Source organism: Gallinula chloropus, assembly GCF_964237585.1.
Source record: "Gallinula chloropus genome assembly, chromosome: 1".
Lineage (NCBI taxonomy): Eukaryota > Metazoa > Chordata > Aves > Gruiformes > Rallidae > Gallinula > Gallinula chloropus.
The window spans coordinates 42,503,137-42,521,732 of record NC_140085.1 but is presented as its reverse complement, the minus strand read 5'-3'; the positions used below and the strand labels follow the sequence as shown (position 1 = coordinate 42,521,732).

Here is an 18,596-nt window from a genome sequence, read left to right as displayed (position 1 = left end):
GGTATGAGACTTTCTCACTCTTCCTTCTGATCCTTTAATATCTTCCATGAAGCCGTGTGACACCCATTTCAGACCTTCTCCCAGGCTGCAGCAAAGCAGAACATATCCCAAAGGCTATGTGTCTATGAGCAGATTATCACATTTTAAAAACAGGAGGAGGAAGGAAAGAAAGACACGCTAAGCAGACCTTCTTCCGCCTAGCTGGCAAACTGAACAAGTGTATCGTTTATAGATGTGCTGCCAATACAACCTGATCTCTTTCTCATCAGCTGTTATCCAACTTCATTTGAACTGCATACTTCATGACAAAGTTATCTCAGAGACTGGGGATTTTGACCACTGAATCATAGAACAGTGGGTTCCTTTGAAGGAACCTCTGATTCATCTAGTTCAAGCCCCCCTGCTAAAGCAACGTCACCTACAGCAGGTTGCACAGAATTGTGTCCAGGCGGGTTTTGAGTGTCTCCAGGGAAGGAGACTGCACAACCTCTCTGGACAGCCTGTCCCAGTGTTCTGTCACCCTCACAGTGAAGATGTTTTTCCTCATGTTCAGATGGAACTTCTTGTGTTACAGTTTGTGCCCATTGCCACTTGTCCTGTCACTGGGCACCACTGAAAAGAGTCTGGCCCCATCCTCCTAGACATCCACCATTTACATATTTATAAGCATTGATGAGATCCCCTCAGTTTTCTCTTCTCCAGACTAAACAGACACAGCTCTCAGCCTTTCTTCATACAAGAGATGTTCAAGTCCTCTCATCAGCTCTATAGCCCTCCACCAGACTCCCTCCAGTAGTTCCTTGTCTTCCTTGAAATGGGGAGCCAAAGCTTAAAGAGCTCTACACCAGCAGCATCTGTATGCCTAAGGTGGCAAACCCAGTTCTCCGCAAAACCTGACTGTGCCACCATCTGCTACGAACACAGTACTGCCCCTCTGTCTCCATCCCAGCAGCAGGCTAAGAGATGTCTTAAGCCTTACAGAAAAACTGTCACATTTAAGGCTGCTGCAAAAGGAAAACTCAAAGAACTCAGAGCAGCCCAGATACCACCAGTCCATGGCTTTTCCCTCCATGTGGGCTTAATTGAAAGCGCAGTTACTTTTTGTTCAAGCAAAGCTGCTCATAAAACTTACTGACAAAGCTATTTTTCAGGGAAAAATTAGGGGTTTGAATAATGGATTACAGCAGAACGCATCTGTATGGATGTTTCGTAGGAAACCCATAAACCACAGTCCCTCTGGCATGGGGGAAAAAAAAAAAAAGAGGAAAAGGGTATGCTTTTCCTTTTTAGCCAACTATATACTCGGTACCAAAACTCAAAATGTTATGGTTGGTCTGTAAGACCTGAAGAATTTCCACTGAAGAAAACTATTCTGATGATTCTGTCTGACAGCAATGAACTCAACACAGTGCTGCAGCCCAGGTGTGGAGGTCCTTTCTGGAAGATCAGGGTGAAGAGCTGTGACATTTGGGTTTCAAAAAGGGAGCAGAACTGGTCCCAAAATTAATAACGGGACAGCACAAAAAAGTTAGGAATGTTTTGCGGTGAATTTTTTTCCATATATGACTTTAGCTAGACTCTTGGCTCTCAGCCATTCAAAACAAAAAATCCTTTCAAAATTAGAGTGAACTTTGAAAGACACACAAGCTGCTAAATAACACCAAGTAAGAAGAAATGACTCTTTTTATAGATTTTTTCACAACACTCATGACCTACATTTCTCAGTTCGTTACCTAGATGTTTTAAGTAGAGGCTTCAAGGAAAATATCTTTGGTAATTTATAACAAACCTATTAGGAAATTGCTATGACAAAGCATAGCTCAAAACACCCTTCTTCAAAGGAAAGAGTACTATCCCCTCCAGAACAGCAAAGCCTATCTTCTGCTGGCACTGTAACTTTGTGTGTAACACGTTTAGTTCTTAGGAAAGATCATTGGTTTGGTATGCAGACATGCTCTTCTTGTTTTTAAAATGTAACTTTAAAGCTAGGCACTTACATAACACAGGGAATAGTTAAAGGCAGAATTACGTTGCCATGAAATGGAATTAGTAGATCTCTTTGCCTTAAATTGGCAAGCATCTGACTTTCTTACATACTTCAACATCTGCTGGAAGCTGTGGGATGTTCCTGCAACCTTTTTTTTTTTTTTATTCATTACTGGAAAAATACTACAGGAAGTACTGGTGCTAGCCTGTAAAAACATAAATACCCACAGTTAAGTTGATTTCTGCAGAGGAAGTGTTTGGACAGTAAAAATCTGTATTGAAGAACTTCAGCCTGAGCTGATTATTGTAGTAAACTCACAAAATCTAGTACAATTTTTCTTTTTTTTTTTTTTTTCCTAGGTAATAACTGAATTTGCCATACTTACTTCCTTGGCCCTTTGAAACAAAAGTAGTTCACAGAGATGGCATGCATGGTCCCCAGAGGGACCATCTTTTCTCTGCAATCCATATGACATAAGTAAAGCCTGCAGACATGCTGTATCTTGTCACTCTGAGATAGAAAGTACTTAAGGTGAGGAGTGGCTGAGTGATGCCTATGAAACCGTATTAAAATAAGAGTGAGGTGAAGTCACTTTAATATATCCTGGTATAGCTTGACAGGAAAACTGCATGTACCTAATTTTCAAGAAAGTTTCTTAGAGAAACGTGAAATTAGTGGTGGAATTTTGAGCTGCCTTAAGATGCTAAGCAATTATGTTTTTCATCTATGAAACTACTCTGGATGGTTGAAGCACAAAGGAAAGCTGAGCTCTCTCGTAACCCCAGGAACGCACTGTTAGCCTAAATAACACTCCCTTAAGCAGGAGAAATAATCAACCACACAATTTTTCTACTGACAGAATGGTGGCCTGGGTATTTTTTCCAAAGCCTTCCATTTCCAAAATTGATTTCCAACGGAAGACCAAACTGAGTTCACAGTTTCAGTTCATACTTGTGAGGCAGCCAAGAGCACTTAAACATGGTCAGCATATACATAACTGGTGTCTAAAGCTCCTCTATCAAGCACAGTATAATTCTACACAACAAAGCTATAGTCCCTTGTGCAAGACACCAAACTTTTTCAGAAGCCTGCTTTAACTGTGGATCACATTTCAACAGGAAGCAAGAACCAACAGTAATTTACACCAGCTCCTGCAGCAAGTGCAAAACATACTTCTTCTGTATAGTGCTCTTTAATAAGCTTACAGAACACTCTAAACTTTTCTGGAAGAAATTTTGCATACACCTTTTCTTTAAGAGAGAAAATGAGAAAGAACCTAATGTGGCAGGTATTTGTTTTGTTGTGCTCTATTGAAAATCACTCAGTTATTTTGATGAAGTTGGTATGAGAAGTCATCAAGAACCAAACTGACCCGATTTGATTGTCAGGACTATGATGAATCACTCTGCAGCATTTTTTTTACAAAAGGACATGGAATCCTTTTAGAAAAAGATTCTTCTAGTTGAAGAACCTTATAATTGCAGAAAATTAGCTGCACAACTGAGAAGGACTACAATTTGGCTTCTATCCATAATTGCATCAAGAGGTTACAAGCTTTGCCTCTGTGGAAGCATGCTGGATCAATAGCTAACATTTAGTAATTAATGAATTAACTAAGTCCAATTATTCTTACTGTGGTGAGGGCCCTTATGCTTGGGATCTTCCATCAGTCTCCTGTTTTCAAGGACCATGACTGTATATCCATGTTTTGCTAGGATGCGCTGCCAGAGCTGGCGGTCAGTCTCGCGGTGGGCAGGAGGTGTGTACAGAACTGCTCTTCTCGTACGGCTTCCAAAGTACTGGAGAATGGAGTCATCAATCTACAGCAAACACAGTTCACAGACAATGGCTTTAGGATACGACATTCCTAAGCAGTATAATACATAGTTGCTATTTTTCACAGAAAGAAACTAGGAACTTACTGTGAGAATTGGGAAGTATTTCTGGTATGATCAAGAATTGTTTTTATCGGGGACCTCTGGCTATGAATTCCATTTTGGCTGCCTCTCTGATTTTTCTACCTTCATTTAGGACTGATAATGCAAGGGTTCAAAATCACAAGGTAGCAACAGAGAATCTTTAAACTATGGTTTTCCCTTCATGGAAACACCTCTGGCTGAAACCTGGACTACTCTGGGGAGCTGATAAAAGTACTCACCAGCTGACTATGTGGATGTCCTCCAGAGAGGACTTGGTGGATCTCACGTGAACTGTTCCAAGGAACGTTGGTCCTACACAGGTGCTAAGTGCAAAGGTCTGAGTTCTGCTGTGCAGAGTGATTAAGAGAGTACTCATGTAAAAGCATGCAGAGGAGTCCTAAGCAGTTCTATAGACTGCTGGGCCTCTAGGAAAACTAAATGCATCCTTGTCAGCATGTTATTGCTATACTAGTCCAACACAATCAAGCCAGATTGTGGAGGACAGGCAGAGAGGGTTGTATACAGGAGCAAATGGAAAGGCATATGATGTCTCCAGTGAATCCCAAGGAACTCTTGGGTTGTCTTCCTTTCTGTGTCTTCCCACATCATGCCTAGGGACAATGGCATCTAGAGAAAACCCTTCCTCTGTATAATAACCTGGGATGTGAGCTTCTTGCAAGGAAAAAGGAAACGAGATGCCCCAAACACACAGAGATGGTATGAGTTTGATATGAAGTTCTGAAAATAGCAAATTATTGGGCCAATGTCATTGGGTCATTGTGAAAGGGGAATATATTGTCTTACATAAGGCATAAAAATAAGATGCTCCATGTGGGAAACAGATCACTAATATCCGGAATAGTCGTGCAATAAAAACAACACTAACATCCAAGATTTTCTTTGGATGTAAAGTATTTCTCTTTAGGATTGGAACCTACCAGCATCTAAAGGATTAAATTCAGGACCTGAAATTAGTTCTTGGCAAGTTCATGAATTTCAACCTAGCAGTACATCTTTCAAAAAATAAGTTATTTCATAACTTCTAATTTTAGTAAGCTTATCACTGGTGATAGGAAGTGCTACAAAAACAAGGCACCACCATTTTGTGCACAGTAGACCACACTGAAAGGAGACTTTGATATAAACAAAGATGCTTTGAGATAAACAAATGTCATTCAAGATGTGTCCAGTTGTTTATTGGCCTGAGATCCAGTGACAAAGTCACTCCTCTCAGCAAACTGTTCCTCAGTTACAGGATGCAGTTTTGCGTTTTGCTTGGTTGAAGTGTAAGCTTCTCTGTGGCAGTGAGGAGCACAATCTATTTCAGAGACCTGAGCCTCTAATGCCAAGTCTGCTTTTCCTCCAGAGCAGAGCCCCCATGGAAAGGGTTAGCATCATCAGTGAGGGACCCTGAAAAACAACTTGATATAATATTATCAGAGTCATCCATGTATATTTGCTAAATGTGCAACCCACATTTATTATTCTAGACACTGTGATATTCAAGTAAAGGTTGATCATGTGCTGTCCGGAAGAAGCAGAAATAGCACAGGGTAAAGTCACAGGAACTGTGTTAGGAAACCTGTCAGATGTCCTCCCCTATGTCCCAGCATTTTTAAAACACATTAATCGGGCAGCAAGCAAAGCGTTAGAGTCTCAGATTGCCCTTCCCCACCACAGTATCTGCCGTTCTTTCCCCTTCTGCTTTTGTTCCTCCCTACCCTCCTCTTATCTCCTCTATTTCCTGCTCTCCTGCAGCGCCAGCAACTGCTGGCAGCCCTCCCTCTCCATTTCCCTCCCTCCCTGTTCCTAAATCCAGCCCTTGCCCCAGCCCCCCTCCTGTACTCCCTCTTTCTCCTCCTGCTGGCAGACCAGCCAGACACTTCCCACTTTCCATTTCACTTGCATCACGGATGAAACTCAGAGGATAGAGACACCTCTCGCTTTATTTTGCAAGGAAATCCAATTTTCCATCCCACGTGTGCTGCAAGGGCAAGTGTCGCAGGGTGAACTGAGGACACGCAAGGAGCACGGAGGGGCTGCAAGCCCAGAACACATTCCCCCTGCTTTCAGCTAGCAGTTATGGCTTGTCCCACTCCTGTCCCTCTCAGTGTGGCAGAGGGTGCTCATTGCCTGGTGCAATACCTTGGACTTGGTGGCACTTAGCGTGCTCCCCTCTTCACAAACAGTTACCATGCTTTCAGCATACTACCAACACACCGTTTTCTTTGTGAAACCAAAGCCTCCCGCAGTGTCACTCCACAAGTGTTTTGCTTCAAACAAATCTTAAGAGCTCCTGCTGAAGCACCCAGCAATGACTTTATTTTCCTCTGCAGGCACGACTCCAAGAACAGCCCTCCCAGGGCTCACCCCAGGTCTGCTGCCACCTCGCAGCCTGGGTGCAGGCCCTGGGTGCTGGCCGGGCCTAAGGCCAAGCTGTGCCCCCCCCCAGTGCTTCCTCCACCTGGCCAGGGAGGCACGAAGGGACAGGAACTGACTGGCCTCATAGCATCTTGAGGGCCTGGGGGACCCCGCTGGGTCAGTGTGCCTGCAGCGGGATCCTCCAGGGGAAGGGAAAAGGAGCTTTCCCTCCTGCCACCACTAATGCAGACAGCATCTTCCCCAGTTCCTGGGGGATTAGCAGAAATGTTTACAACACTCCAGTCTGGCAACAGCAAATATTTAAGAGGATGCTGATAGCAGCATTTAAAAAAAAAAAAAAAAAAAGAAAAAAAAAAAGAAGGAAATTGGAGTAGTGGCAGTAACCTAGGTCACTTCCACAAAGCACAAAGGCAAATGGCCTTGAGCAGCTCCACAGGGCCCATGCAGCAGCCCGCTCCCATCAGGCTCTTTTCACGGGAGCTCAGAGGGCTTGCGATGGCACTTGCATGCAGAGCATACCCCGGGGCTGCCCTAAAGGGCTTTCCTTGGGACACACCATGCAGAGGCACATGAAAATCCTTCTGGCTGCCAGTGCCCACAACCTCTGGCAGGCACCAAGCCACCCTGTTCGTGGAGATGCTTGTCTGCACCCCCAGTCACCTTCCTGCCACCCAGACCCTATGTGCTTTTATCCACCTGCTTCCCAAAAAGCCGTAACAGGGTCTTCGGGACACTGAGACAATTCAAGGTCCAAAATTTAACTGCTTGACCTGATCTCTGGTACTACTAAATAACACGAAGTAGTTCAACACCTTTTCCAGTGTTTTCTTGGGATCCATGTGTAGCGTTGCCAATTTTATTTCCTCTGCTCTTTCCGTTCAAAGTTGTTTGCAGTCCAGGTTACAAGATGCAACATGTTCTCTCTCTTTTCTTGCCATACCAGTACAAGGTAGGGTGGAGTTTTTGTTATACTTTACCCATTAGCTACACAGAATTAAAAAAAATATTCTGGCCAACTCCATACTTGTAGCAAGTGACTCCATATTTTTTTCCAAAGCTCTACATAAAATGGCTTACATCACTGACCATGCTGATCTAGTTACTACTGCATGTTTTTCAGAATTTCCAATATTATAGCAATAGCAGTCATGTTTATACATTTAAAGAGTCTGCTGGTTTTTATAAAATGTTTCTCAATCATAAAAATGTAGTCTGGGCAGAAAGCTGGTATAAAAGCAGCGGAGTGCAATAGATGAAAATAAGCTGTTCACATATTTCAGCAGTTTATGGTTCTGATTTCTTTTGCATTCCTGTAACTTTAATGTGCAACAGTCTTAGACCAAAAGAAAATCCCCACCAAAACCCCCAAAACCCCCACCAAACCTTGATCCATTACATTTTGAATATTTGAGAAAAATTGTTAAATGCTCAAATGTTTTCATGTCCCAGCCATGTTTTAGCCCTTCCCCAGCTTGAAATCTCAGGCTATTTGTTAGCAGGTCAGTTTATTACAGATTCAATACACCTTATGTGAAAAGGATTGGTAAAGAACATCTGTGGCCCATGTCTTACCTAAAGAATACTGTGGCTGTCTCCACAGAAATTAATGAGGCTTTACAGCAAAGCTGAGATTTCCCATATGATTTAGGATGAGGCCTGTGTCAGCTTTGACATGATATACCTGCTCTTACAGCTTGCCAACCGTTGCACTTAGCCGAGTCGCTGACCTCCTTTTAGTGCAATAGGTTGTTGCACAGATGAACCACAGCCTTAATGACTGGCCTAAACAAACCACAATGGCTTGTAAAATGAATAAAAAGGAATTTTGCAATTTTTTCCCATGTATAGAATAACATGAAAAACACAAAGGAAAACAAATTGAGCTCCATAAAATGTTGTAGATTTAAAAAAAATACCAAATCCAATGTATATTGCTCTAAGGTCTTTACAAATGAGATAAACAGCCCAGTTTATATAATGTGAAAGTTCAAGAATTACATAGCCGACCTGGTTCGACTGAACATAGACATCTATTATCTATCTGAGCTGCAGTTCTTAGTTCTGTCTGTCTGCAAGTTCCACACAGCTGTGAAGTTCTCTGTGAAAGAGAAAATGTTTCGACATTTTCCTTGAAATCAGTTTATCCAGTTCTAGGTTATGAATGTATAAAGATATAACTGATTGTATTAGTCTCTGAAGCTTCTCTCTGTTGTACAGAATTTCGGGGTTGTTCCAAAAATCGGTCAGTAACTGAATCTTATAATATATAATTACTGTCATTGTTTTGGCCAAGAAGAAAATAGCAAAGATATTTCAAGTCGAGGAGAGAAAAACAGTTCCTTGGCCTTTTTTTCAGATTCCAAGAAGATTTTGTAATTCCATAAATATTGATGCATTGTCTCTGCCTGGCAGGGAAGCAAATACACAGTTTGAACTGTTGCCATAGAATTTCATTGACCATCACTTCAACTGCCGAAACAAAATTCTTCTTCCGAACATAATGGCCCAACTCATGTCTGCCTCAGCTTCTCCCAGGAACGAACCCAAAACCTGTGAATCAGCTTTTCATCTACCCAGTTGTGGTGGCGTTAGTCTCTGTGTTGATTTACACCAAGCAAGCCAAGGCTGTCAGAGTCTTGTCCAAAAGCTTCAAGTCACTTGACTGCACCTTGGTTTACTCCACTGCTTTCTGCAAGTTCTGGGCTGCTGCAAAAGAGATCTACGAGCCACTGTGCAAACCAAAAGGCCCCTTGCATGAAAGGGGAACGCAACAGAAATACCATGAAAGAGAACCAGCCTTATGTAAACAGCATGGACACTACAAGCAATATTCACTGCCTAAGTTCCCGCTGAGCCAGCAAAGGAAGTGTGGATCTACCTTCACTGCTAAATACCACCTAGCACGACAACATTACAAAAACGACTCCTAGAAACTACTGCACTAATATTTAGCAGCATTAATAAGAAGAGCCATAATAAAAACTTGGCATGTGGTTCTAATGGCCTAAGTCATTCATTTATAGGACTGTGCAGACCTTTATGAATTCCAAATGTGACTTTTAAATTCTTTTTCATGTTTGCGTAAAAGTTCACTGAAATAGTAAGTTGTTCATGCCACCATTATATTTGAAGCGCACATAGCTCCTGTATCAAGAAGTAACAGAGAAGTTAATTTCCTGTTTCGCTTTCTGGAGGATATTTAAATGTGTTGGCTTTATGTTCTGTTAGATTTCCTAATCAGAATGGACTGCATTGTAGGGTGAAATAGTTGGAGTGCAATCCTGCTTCCAATTGTTTGCTGAATAAATATAGAACAAGCAACTAGATTATTGGCACTGCTTTGATGGCTGGTTTCTGATGACTCCATAAATCCAAGAGCAAAACTGGAATTATTTGCATAGTCATCTGCAGCACTCTGAGCTGGAAGTACAGAGCTATTTTATCAAAATGTCTTTGCTTTATGATTGTGGGTAGTTCAGGGCACCAACTGCCTTATCTCAAGAACAGACGATGCGCCATCTTATCAAAACAGCTACTTCGGAGAAAAGGGCTCCAGTGAAGTGCATGAGTGAGATTCTGCCTGCAGTTCCCAGTCGCTGCTGATGGCATCCTTCTCAAAGCTCCCTTCCTGCATAGAAGGAACCACCCTGCCCCTCTTTCCTGACTGCTGCCACAATAGCCTTGCTCTTTATCACCAAAATATCTCCAGCTATCTGAGCAGTAAAAATTGCTGTTTCTTCAGTGCTGTTTGCAAAAAAAAAATGTCCTGCTTTCGTAGGGCGCAATGTGAAAGTGGTGTCGCTCAAGGAAACCAGCTGCTGATAGCATACCATCTGTCAATTGCTTTCTATTAACAGAGGTTTCATACTAGCAAAGTTCTTTGTTCTTTTGTGAGGAGAAAAGTGTTCTCATCCCCTTACTGTATTCTATAGAATAAATATCCTTTTAAAGATTAAATTTGCTTTAAAAATGTATCAAACCTTATTATGCATAATGTAATCTTTTCTATCCAGAGCTCTCACCACTCTCCATTTCTGCATAATAGCAAAAAATCACCTTCTCATTCTATCACCCAGCTTCATTTCTCCTTTTTCACATATTTACATTTCAAAAGTTCCCACTAGCTTTGTCTTCTTTTCTTTCCATTTCCATTCCCATCTCCTTTTCTCTCTCCCAGCACAAATCCAGACTCCTTTGTGCACAACCTCTTCTGGGCCTTGTGAGGATGCTAATACTTTACAGCCATATTTCCCTGCTCTGCCTCCCACATCGCCCCAGCCAGTGCATCTTTTCCCCATGACATCCCTTTCCTTCCCTGCTTACTCTGACTGAGACAAGTATATTCCATCCCAAAGAATCAACAGAGAAAAAACCCAAAACCACAGCCATACACCTTTAGAGGGAGAACTCATCAGATTTGTTTTAAGTGTCTGCATTGTCACAATGAATTTTGCATTAGAGGCAGTTATTTCCACTAACTGTGAAGTCCAGCTTTCCGGCTCTGACAAGATAGAGTGGAGCACTCAAGTAAAGAGAATAAATTCCTCTCTGGGTGTCTAGAGTTCTGAAGTTCTGGTAAAAATTCCTCAGCTTTTCAGCAATTTCACTACCAATTTTCAAATACAGGTAGGCAGGCCTGTAACATGTGCAAGATGCACCTTCTGCTAGACCTTTACACATGATGTTTCTCACACACACACTTTGTTCCCCCCCCCTCTTTTTCTGCATACTAGCCCTGAGATACAGCCACATCAGTCTCTCATTATCTTGCATCCCTCATACTGTCCACTCCCAGTAAGTGATATCTGATGCTATTTGATCAGAATGAAGCCATAAAACCCCTTTTCTCATTCGCTCTGTTTGCTCACCTCATTATAGCTCCTCTTGGAGATCTATCTTTTACACCAAACCTAAGTGACAGGTTGAGAGCCCTGAAAGTGAAGACAGCTTTTTCCACCGTACTGGTTATATTTCATTTATTAAGATGCCAGCCTCACCCCAACAGCAGAGGTACTACGTTTGCCTGGGCAAAACACACCTCTGTGCAGAGACACCTCAGTCAGCCCTGGCTCAGTTCTGAGAGTGGAAACATGGCGTAGCCAAATTAGCTCTTAGGACTGGCCAAGAAGCAGGGTGAAATTACTTAGGATGAGTGTTACAGTGTAATGTTTTTACATCTGGCTGGTACCAAAGGTAGTTCTGGCACCATTCCATGCCAGGCAAACCTACGCACAGGGCTTGCATATGGGCTTTTTTTATTGATACCCATTTCAGTTTTGACACCACAGCTCCAACTCTTCTCCTTACTACCTATATCTGCAAATATTTTGTCATGCAGGAGGTAAGCGTGCCTGGCTGAACCTGAAGATGTGTTATCTCCCTCTAATGCTTTTAATGTTGGAGATTTGGAAATGAGCCTCCTATTTTTCATGACACAGATACTAACATTTAATTTTGTATTAAACAGTTTTGAGCTCCGTTTATGTGAATATAAGGCTACAGGACCAGCTCTCCAGCAGCTTATAAAAGCTCCTATAATGTGTGATACCTGAGAGAGAAGCACGACAAGCTCTGTCAGGTTTCACAGGCTATGAATGAAATCTGCATTTTTGCAATTTAACAAAGACAGCTTGCACTCGGGGTCTGCCAGGAAAGACTCCATCCCAGAGCATCACGGATGTAGTTAAAGACACATTTACAGATCAAATGGGCAATTTCCAGCCCCACTCTTTTTCCACATTTGTCTGGAACTTTCCCTTCCAAAATGAGACAAGTGTTGAGATCTGAGAGCCAGTGGCAAAGCTGCATGCTTCCTCAGATCTCTCCCTCCACTTCCCCAGGTTGGCTCATAAAAGGTGCCAGCTTTTTTTATTTTATTTTTTAGGCACTTACCGCTCTGCATGCTCTGAATGGAGAAATTATCAGGCTTTGGAAGGGGATTTTGCTCATGCAATAACAATCATAACCAAATTCTCACACCAGGCTCAACACAATACTGATTGTTTCTCTGAAGGAAGCAAGAATTAAACCTGCCCCTACCCAGCCAGAAGAGATTGTGCAGTGTGACATGGCTCAAAACCCAGAAATGCTGGGTGTTATCTAAAGAATATAATCTCCAGCAGGATTTTCTTTACCTTAAAAATTATACAAGAACTTCCATTTCCTAAGACATATTGCAGTGTTTGCTTCAAGTTACTGTTTAACTGTATGATAGATTCTTATTAATAAATTTGCTTGCTGGACTATTTATGGAATAAGAATACTGTGTGAATAATGGGGCCAGTTAATTAAAAATGTGAATAATTTGGACTATATTTTGAAGTATTTTTTCAGATTCATACCTGAAGATTTAAACTACAGCTTTAATGAAAACTTGTTTCCAAACTAGCTACTGTGGGTGGCCAAGTGACAGTGTAAAGTTTCAACTGTGACATCTGTCATAGATGTTGCCGGGTACCAAATAAAACCAAGCAAGATAACAGTTCAGCTATCCAAATAAGCAGCGGGTGAAAGCACTCAGCTCAAGAACGCACTTTCAAAGCAAAGTGGTAGAGATTTTGTCCTTTTCAGTTCACTGAGATGATTACTCAGCCCACACAACCAGCAGAGTATTCTCTGGAAAACAGAGAGTAACTCAGAGTAACATCCCAACATGTGCAAGACATTTTGTTCATCATGCTCTAGAGGAAACTTTCAAGACAAATAGGGAGCCAGCTATGGGTGGTCTTCAGAACTCGAAGAGGAATGTGTTAGAGTAGCACAGCCGTGGAAAACATACCTATAAGGGTTAACATATGAATTTACATCTGCACTATAGGTTCAGCATGTGTGTGTGATAGTCACATCCAACCACGTATGCTGGAGGGCAGTAAGTACAGCATCTTATAAAAACATAAGCTTCCTCCTCATTCCAAACTGCCAGCACACCAGGTTCAGTGTCAATCTGCAAGTTTCACAGGCAAATTGGGAAAGATGAAATTAATGGATATTTTCAACCAAACAGCACACTAACAAAATTTTGTGATTATTTCACTGGTTCTTACAGAGTTCAGGTAGCCCAGGGTAAGACACAAAATGTTCTCTGCCATTACAATAGCAATGAGGACAAAGGAATGGACTGTAAGTATCAAAATCTGTATCACAATGCGACCTGCATCTCTCAGCAGTGCTTATTTCCCTTTAAATTGTAATTCTTTGTGTCACATCGTTGTACAAATCCAAAACTGGGTACCTGGCATACTAAAAGGTCATTAAAATATAAAATTATGACAAATGCAGCATGGAGTAGATTTCTGCAACCCATAAGATAAATCTCTCTGAACTTCACAAGGAAAACAATCAATTTTTTTAAGGCTTAAGGTTAAAGAGTTCATGCCAAAGTTATTTCACATGTCTGGTTTTGATTGTTGCAGAAGATGCACTTTACAACTGCTCTCCTAAAATCAATATTGCTGACCTTTCAGGCTGTGAACCCTGTCTAATCAAAGAAGAAGCCTTCTTTTATTTAAAAAAAAAAAACAACCAAAAACAACCTTGAATTGCTTTATGTGGATGCTGCCTATAATCTGTGAAGTCACAGATTAATGTTTATAGTCCCAGTACAGTTGTGTATAAAATGCCAGCATAATGCTAATTTCACAGTGAGATATCTGCTGCTCTATTAGCAGCCCTCCACAGGATTGAAGGAAGCCTGAAGCATTTGTGCTAGTGCTGATCACAAATTCCAGAGTAAAAATAACTACCTCAGTCTGGACTATTTAACAAACCACATTTTCCAACTAAAATAACAGTGTCTGCGTTTGTTAGGTTTTAACACCCGTTCTAGGAACCCTATACAGAATAAACATGAGGTCAGGTAACCTAAGGACAAAGTAAAATTTGTGGGGCAAAGATTCCAAAGTAAATAGTGTGATCTGAAAACGTGACAAGCTCTTTTATGATTTCCCAAATGCAGTTAAATTCGGTTTCCCAGCACAATCCCAGTAAAGTTCAAGACTGACCAGCAGGTAACTTCCACACAGGGTGGCTGCAGGCCCGGTGCTAATTAACAGCCTCAGTCACTCTCATGAAAGCCCACTGGCTCCTGATTTACGTGCCTGCACTGTAAAGCCTCTGAACCGACTCCTAAAGCCAGAATAAAATATGGTCTGTGCAGCAAACTGAAAGCTCCCTGGAGTCCCAGAGCAATGCCATGTTTCAGCCCAAGATTTCGGAATCCCTGTCTTAATAACAGCACGCTGAGGAGCTGGTAAGGGAGAAGTGCTTGCGCATATGCCGCTGTCATTAGATCACCCATTTGTTTGTATACAGATCTCAGACTTCCAAGCTCAGGCTAATTTTAGCTGGACTCAGATGATCCTGCCAGACTCGCTATCCCTCGATTTGCTAATTATTGCTCAGCACTCTGCTCCAGCTGACTTACCTTCTTCACTGTCTGTGAATCGCTGCCAGGGAGGAAGCAGTGCGCGGTGCTTGGGGGGGCCTCCTTGTACCTTCCTTGCTGTGGTTTAGTCAGTCTGTTGGGTGCAATCCCATTAACGACTGCAGAAAGGACGCTGCTGGTCATGAGAGGAGTGAGGGTCTGGCAGAACAGACAGATGGCCACCACCAAGGCCAGAAGGAAGGGACGAGGGCGAGAAAGCCTGCGGCACCTGGGGACTTGCCCACAAACCATGGCCTCTCTGCCGTCCTCACTTCACCCTTTGCCACATCGCAGATGCAGTCCAAGTAGCCACGTCTTGCCAGGGTAAAAATAAGTCAAAAGCACACTTTACCCAAAACTAGCAAGAGTTTTCTCCATGTCTGCTGCTGAGTGCTCTCCTGGTTCCTGGCAAGAAGTCACGGGTTCTAGAGGAGCAGCAGCTTGGGATGTGCCCTCCCGTGGGGGTACAGGAGCAACCTGTAAAAAAAATCAAAACACAAGTGAGCAGGGGCAAAGAGCAGCATGCCATGGGGCATTCTGTAAGGAGCTGCAGCGAGCTCATCCCCACTGTGGTCTCAGGAGAACAGACCTGCTGGCAGACAGGTGAGGAGCTGAAATCTTCACCCTCTTGGCAGAAGGAACTACTCAGCCAGACAACAGTATCCAAAAAAGCAAAAGTTTAAAGCTTAACACACCCTGTCCACAGCTGAAAAGAGAGTGTACCAACTTTCTGAACAATCGTTTGCTGTTTTTCTTTCTTGCATTCTCAATTCCCACTTTGTTTTTACAGTTTCCTTCATTCCAGTCCTTTTAAATTGCCTCCTTCCTGTCAGCATGCACAGCTTTCTCTCCAAAAGTGATCATTTATCTGAAAACTGACAGACTATGAAGATTTTCGTTTGCATTTGTTTTGTCCAGACCGCGAGTTCAAAGTTAGGTTTACTTACTTGGTTCTTATCCTGTTAGAAGTTTTCCGTTCTCCTCTAATGGGCTGCTGATTAAAACCACTTGGAACAACCCTGGCTCATGATCCCAGCTCGTCTCACACACTCAGAAGGCAGGCACACGCACTCACACACGCCGTCTGAAGCCAGTTGGACCACAGATTTCATATAAATAAAGGCTGGACTGCTCAGAGGGTGGGGCTAAACCAGCTCCGCTCCGAGCAGGCACGGGGTTTGGAGACGCAGCCTGGGATCTGGATGGGGAACAAGAGGTGTCCTTGCTCACACTGCATGCCTCGAAGCCACCATCACTGCAATTTTTAGAAAACTGCTGTTACAGCAATCAGTCTAATTGAAACAATATTAATATCTTCCAGGCAACAGGAATCTGAGGAGCACCTGCAATATTTTTTAATCCAGATTAACAGCAAGGTTGTAAAAGGCAGCAGATTTACTTGGACATAAGCGTCACTGACAAAGCAGTTGTCAGTAACTTTCTGTAGTAGATATCTCATAGCAGTGTATAAATAAAGCTTCTTATGTTGAAAAGGGAAAGAAAGGAGGGCAGACAAAAATACTCCAATGAAAGCACTTAGATACTAAGCCACAGAAGGTCTTAGTTGCTACTTCCCCCTGCTGACACAGGACAGGGATGAGACAGATGGGAACAGTTGAGGAACTCTCTTTATAGACCTAAACTTCTCATATAATCAAGTTCTTTTAGCTAAAAATATCTGTGTACAACTCATCTATTTTATCCTCCATCCTTAGTTATTTTTGAAAAGAAAGAGTTCTTCCCACACGGTCTCACATATAAGAAATGAGCATTGTTATGATAACTTTGAGCCAGTCTGCACAGTTCAACAGCAACAGCAACATTAGCAAGTTAGAGGCCTAGATACAACAATAACAGGTAGAGTGTATGTTTGTTTGAAGTGTTGGTATTTATTCAGCTTTCTAATCCTTTCCCCATCCCATACTAAACCCATCAGTTTGCTCAAATAGGTAACGGCCTTAAAAGCTACTCAGCACCTCACACAGAACCCCAGTTTTTACACACACTGCATTTCTGTTCTGTCTGAGGCTGTAGTTGTCTAAATCTGACTCCTGGGTTACCCCGAACAGGAAAAGAGAAGAAAACTTGCTGTTACCCTCCCATGATAGATGCTTGCCATCCACATGGTAAGTCCATCCCATCTCTACTCTCTGGAGACATGCTGTTTGTGCTCCCTCCTTCCCAGAGCACCAGCTCACACCCTTGGGCTCTGCTCCAGGCAGGCTGTGCCACAAAGCCTCTGGGAAGCCAACAAATCTGGCTAGCGGACATGGGAAAACCGTGGGCTCCCTGCAGCTGGCCTTGGGGTAGTTTTGTGCCATACAATGCAGAGGAGTACTCAGGGAGCTGGTACATTCAAAGGAGGATGGCAGAGACACTACAGCCAGCCTACGATCTGCAGTGACCCCATCAGCTGAGGAGAAGAGCATAGCAGAGTTGCTTACTCCTTTAAGAGACTGTCAGCTTCTCCCAAACTCTTAGTGGGGGGGATTTTAGTCACAGCTTTATGTGCTTTTGCTACAAGACTTGCTTAAAACTAGTTTATAAAGATCCGGATTAATGGTTGCTTTATGAAGTTGACATCATACCCTCTTGATACAGTCCCACACTGGAAGAAAAGAATTCTTCCTGTCAGCACCACCTGCTCCCTCAGTTACCTTCAGAACAGCAAGTAACCATGCTCTCCCTCAGGCCCAAAATAATTTTCCCCTCTCAAGCTTGTAAGTGGTGTCTTTATATTCATGTTTTCCTCAATGTCTCCGCCAGTTGATCCTTCCTGCAGCCCCAAGATCACTTATGGGTCCCAAGTCATTAGGACAAGCTGAGAGCTTTTACTCATTTACGGTACCAAGACTGATTGAGATGAGATGGCTTTTTCCCTCTGTTCTGTGGTTTCTTTTCATGACAATAGCATGTAATGCACATTTCTTAAGCTGTAAATACTTTTCCCAATCACAGCTACAGTTCAATGAATGTGATTCCCATCATCTTTTGCATCATGATTCCACCACATCTCTGGACTTACATGTCTACTGACTTAACTAGTGTTTTTCTGACACTTCAGAAATGAAGCCAAGACTAATGTAAATGGGGACTAATCTCAGCATCATCTAGTCACTTACAAAAAAGGATGTATGCGGATACAGAGTCAGGCCTCCTGGGTCTCAGACTATTGAGTCTTCAGTGCATAAAAATAACCACAGAACATAATTATCTGTAAGATCAGAACCATCTGGCCAAGTATTTAGGCTTGCAGGTATATGAATGTATTTCAGAAATCTTAGCAGAAAACTGCAAATCTCCTCTTGCTGACATGCAGAACAAACCTAGTATTCATTTCCTATTGGGGATTCCCAGGCCTGTTCCTTCCAGTGCCTGCTCCCGCTGCATGGATTATGGGTGCTGTAGCCTGCTTACCTCTTCCTACTCCTTCCCTCTTTCTGGGATGCTCCCGACAGGAACCAACTGCTTCCCTGCTCTGCATGAGGCAAAGTCCTGTAGGGCTCACTTCTGCCAAAATCAACCAGCCATGTCTGTCAAGTGTGATGTCTAATGCTGGCAGCCAGAATCTCAGTTCCATCTGCATCCTCTGGAATACCCTGTGAGTATTTAAGGGCACCCTGACACAGAAAAGGTGAGGGGGGAAGTCACAGTACTTGCTAAAAATTGCCAGGGACTAAGATTTGAAAGGATTTAGCCAGTATGCTATTCAAGCATGTAACATACACCATTCATCATCTCACTGGGGTTTTAAGCAGCCTATTTCACATTCACACAGCTTCCCTTTTATGCATGTCTCTGTGTTTGTTCAGTGGTGAAAGCTAGTGACCACCGAGGAATGATTTCCATGGTCTAAGTGGTCACCTGGACAGATATTTGCCAAGAG

The 18,596-nt window shown here is 42.7% G+C and overlaps 1 protein-coding gene across 1 annotated transcript in view; it reads right to left on the bottom strand.

Annotated features, from left to right (window-relative positions):
- The window catches only part of CPED1 (cadherin like and PC-esterase domain containing 1), a gene marked incomplete at both ends in the record, with an annotated part of 147,890 nt that extends 132,928 nt beyond the window's left edge, over positions 1-14,962 (bottom strand). The window contains 2 exons of the mRNA XM_084280067.1: positions 3,621-3,807; positions 14,711-14,962. Of these exons, the coding sequence (XP_084136193.1) occupies positions 3,621-3,807; positions 14,711-14,962 (439 nt within the window). The remainder of the gene's footprint in view (positions 1-3,620; positions 3,808-14,710) is intronic.
- Positions 14,963-18,596: the final 3,634 nt, after the last annotated feature.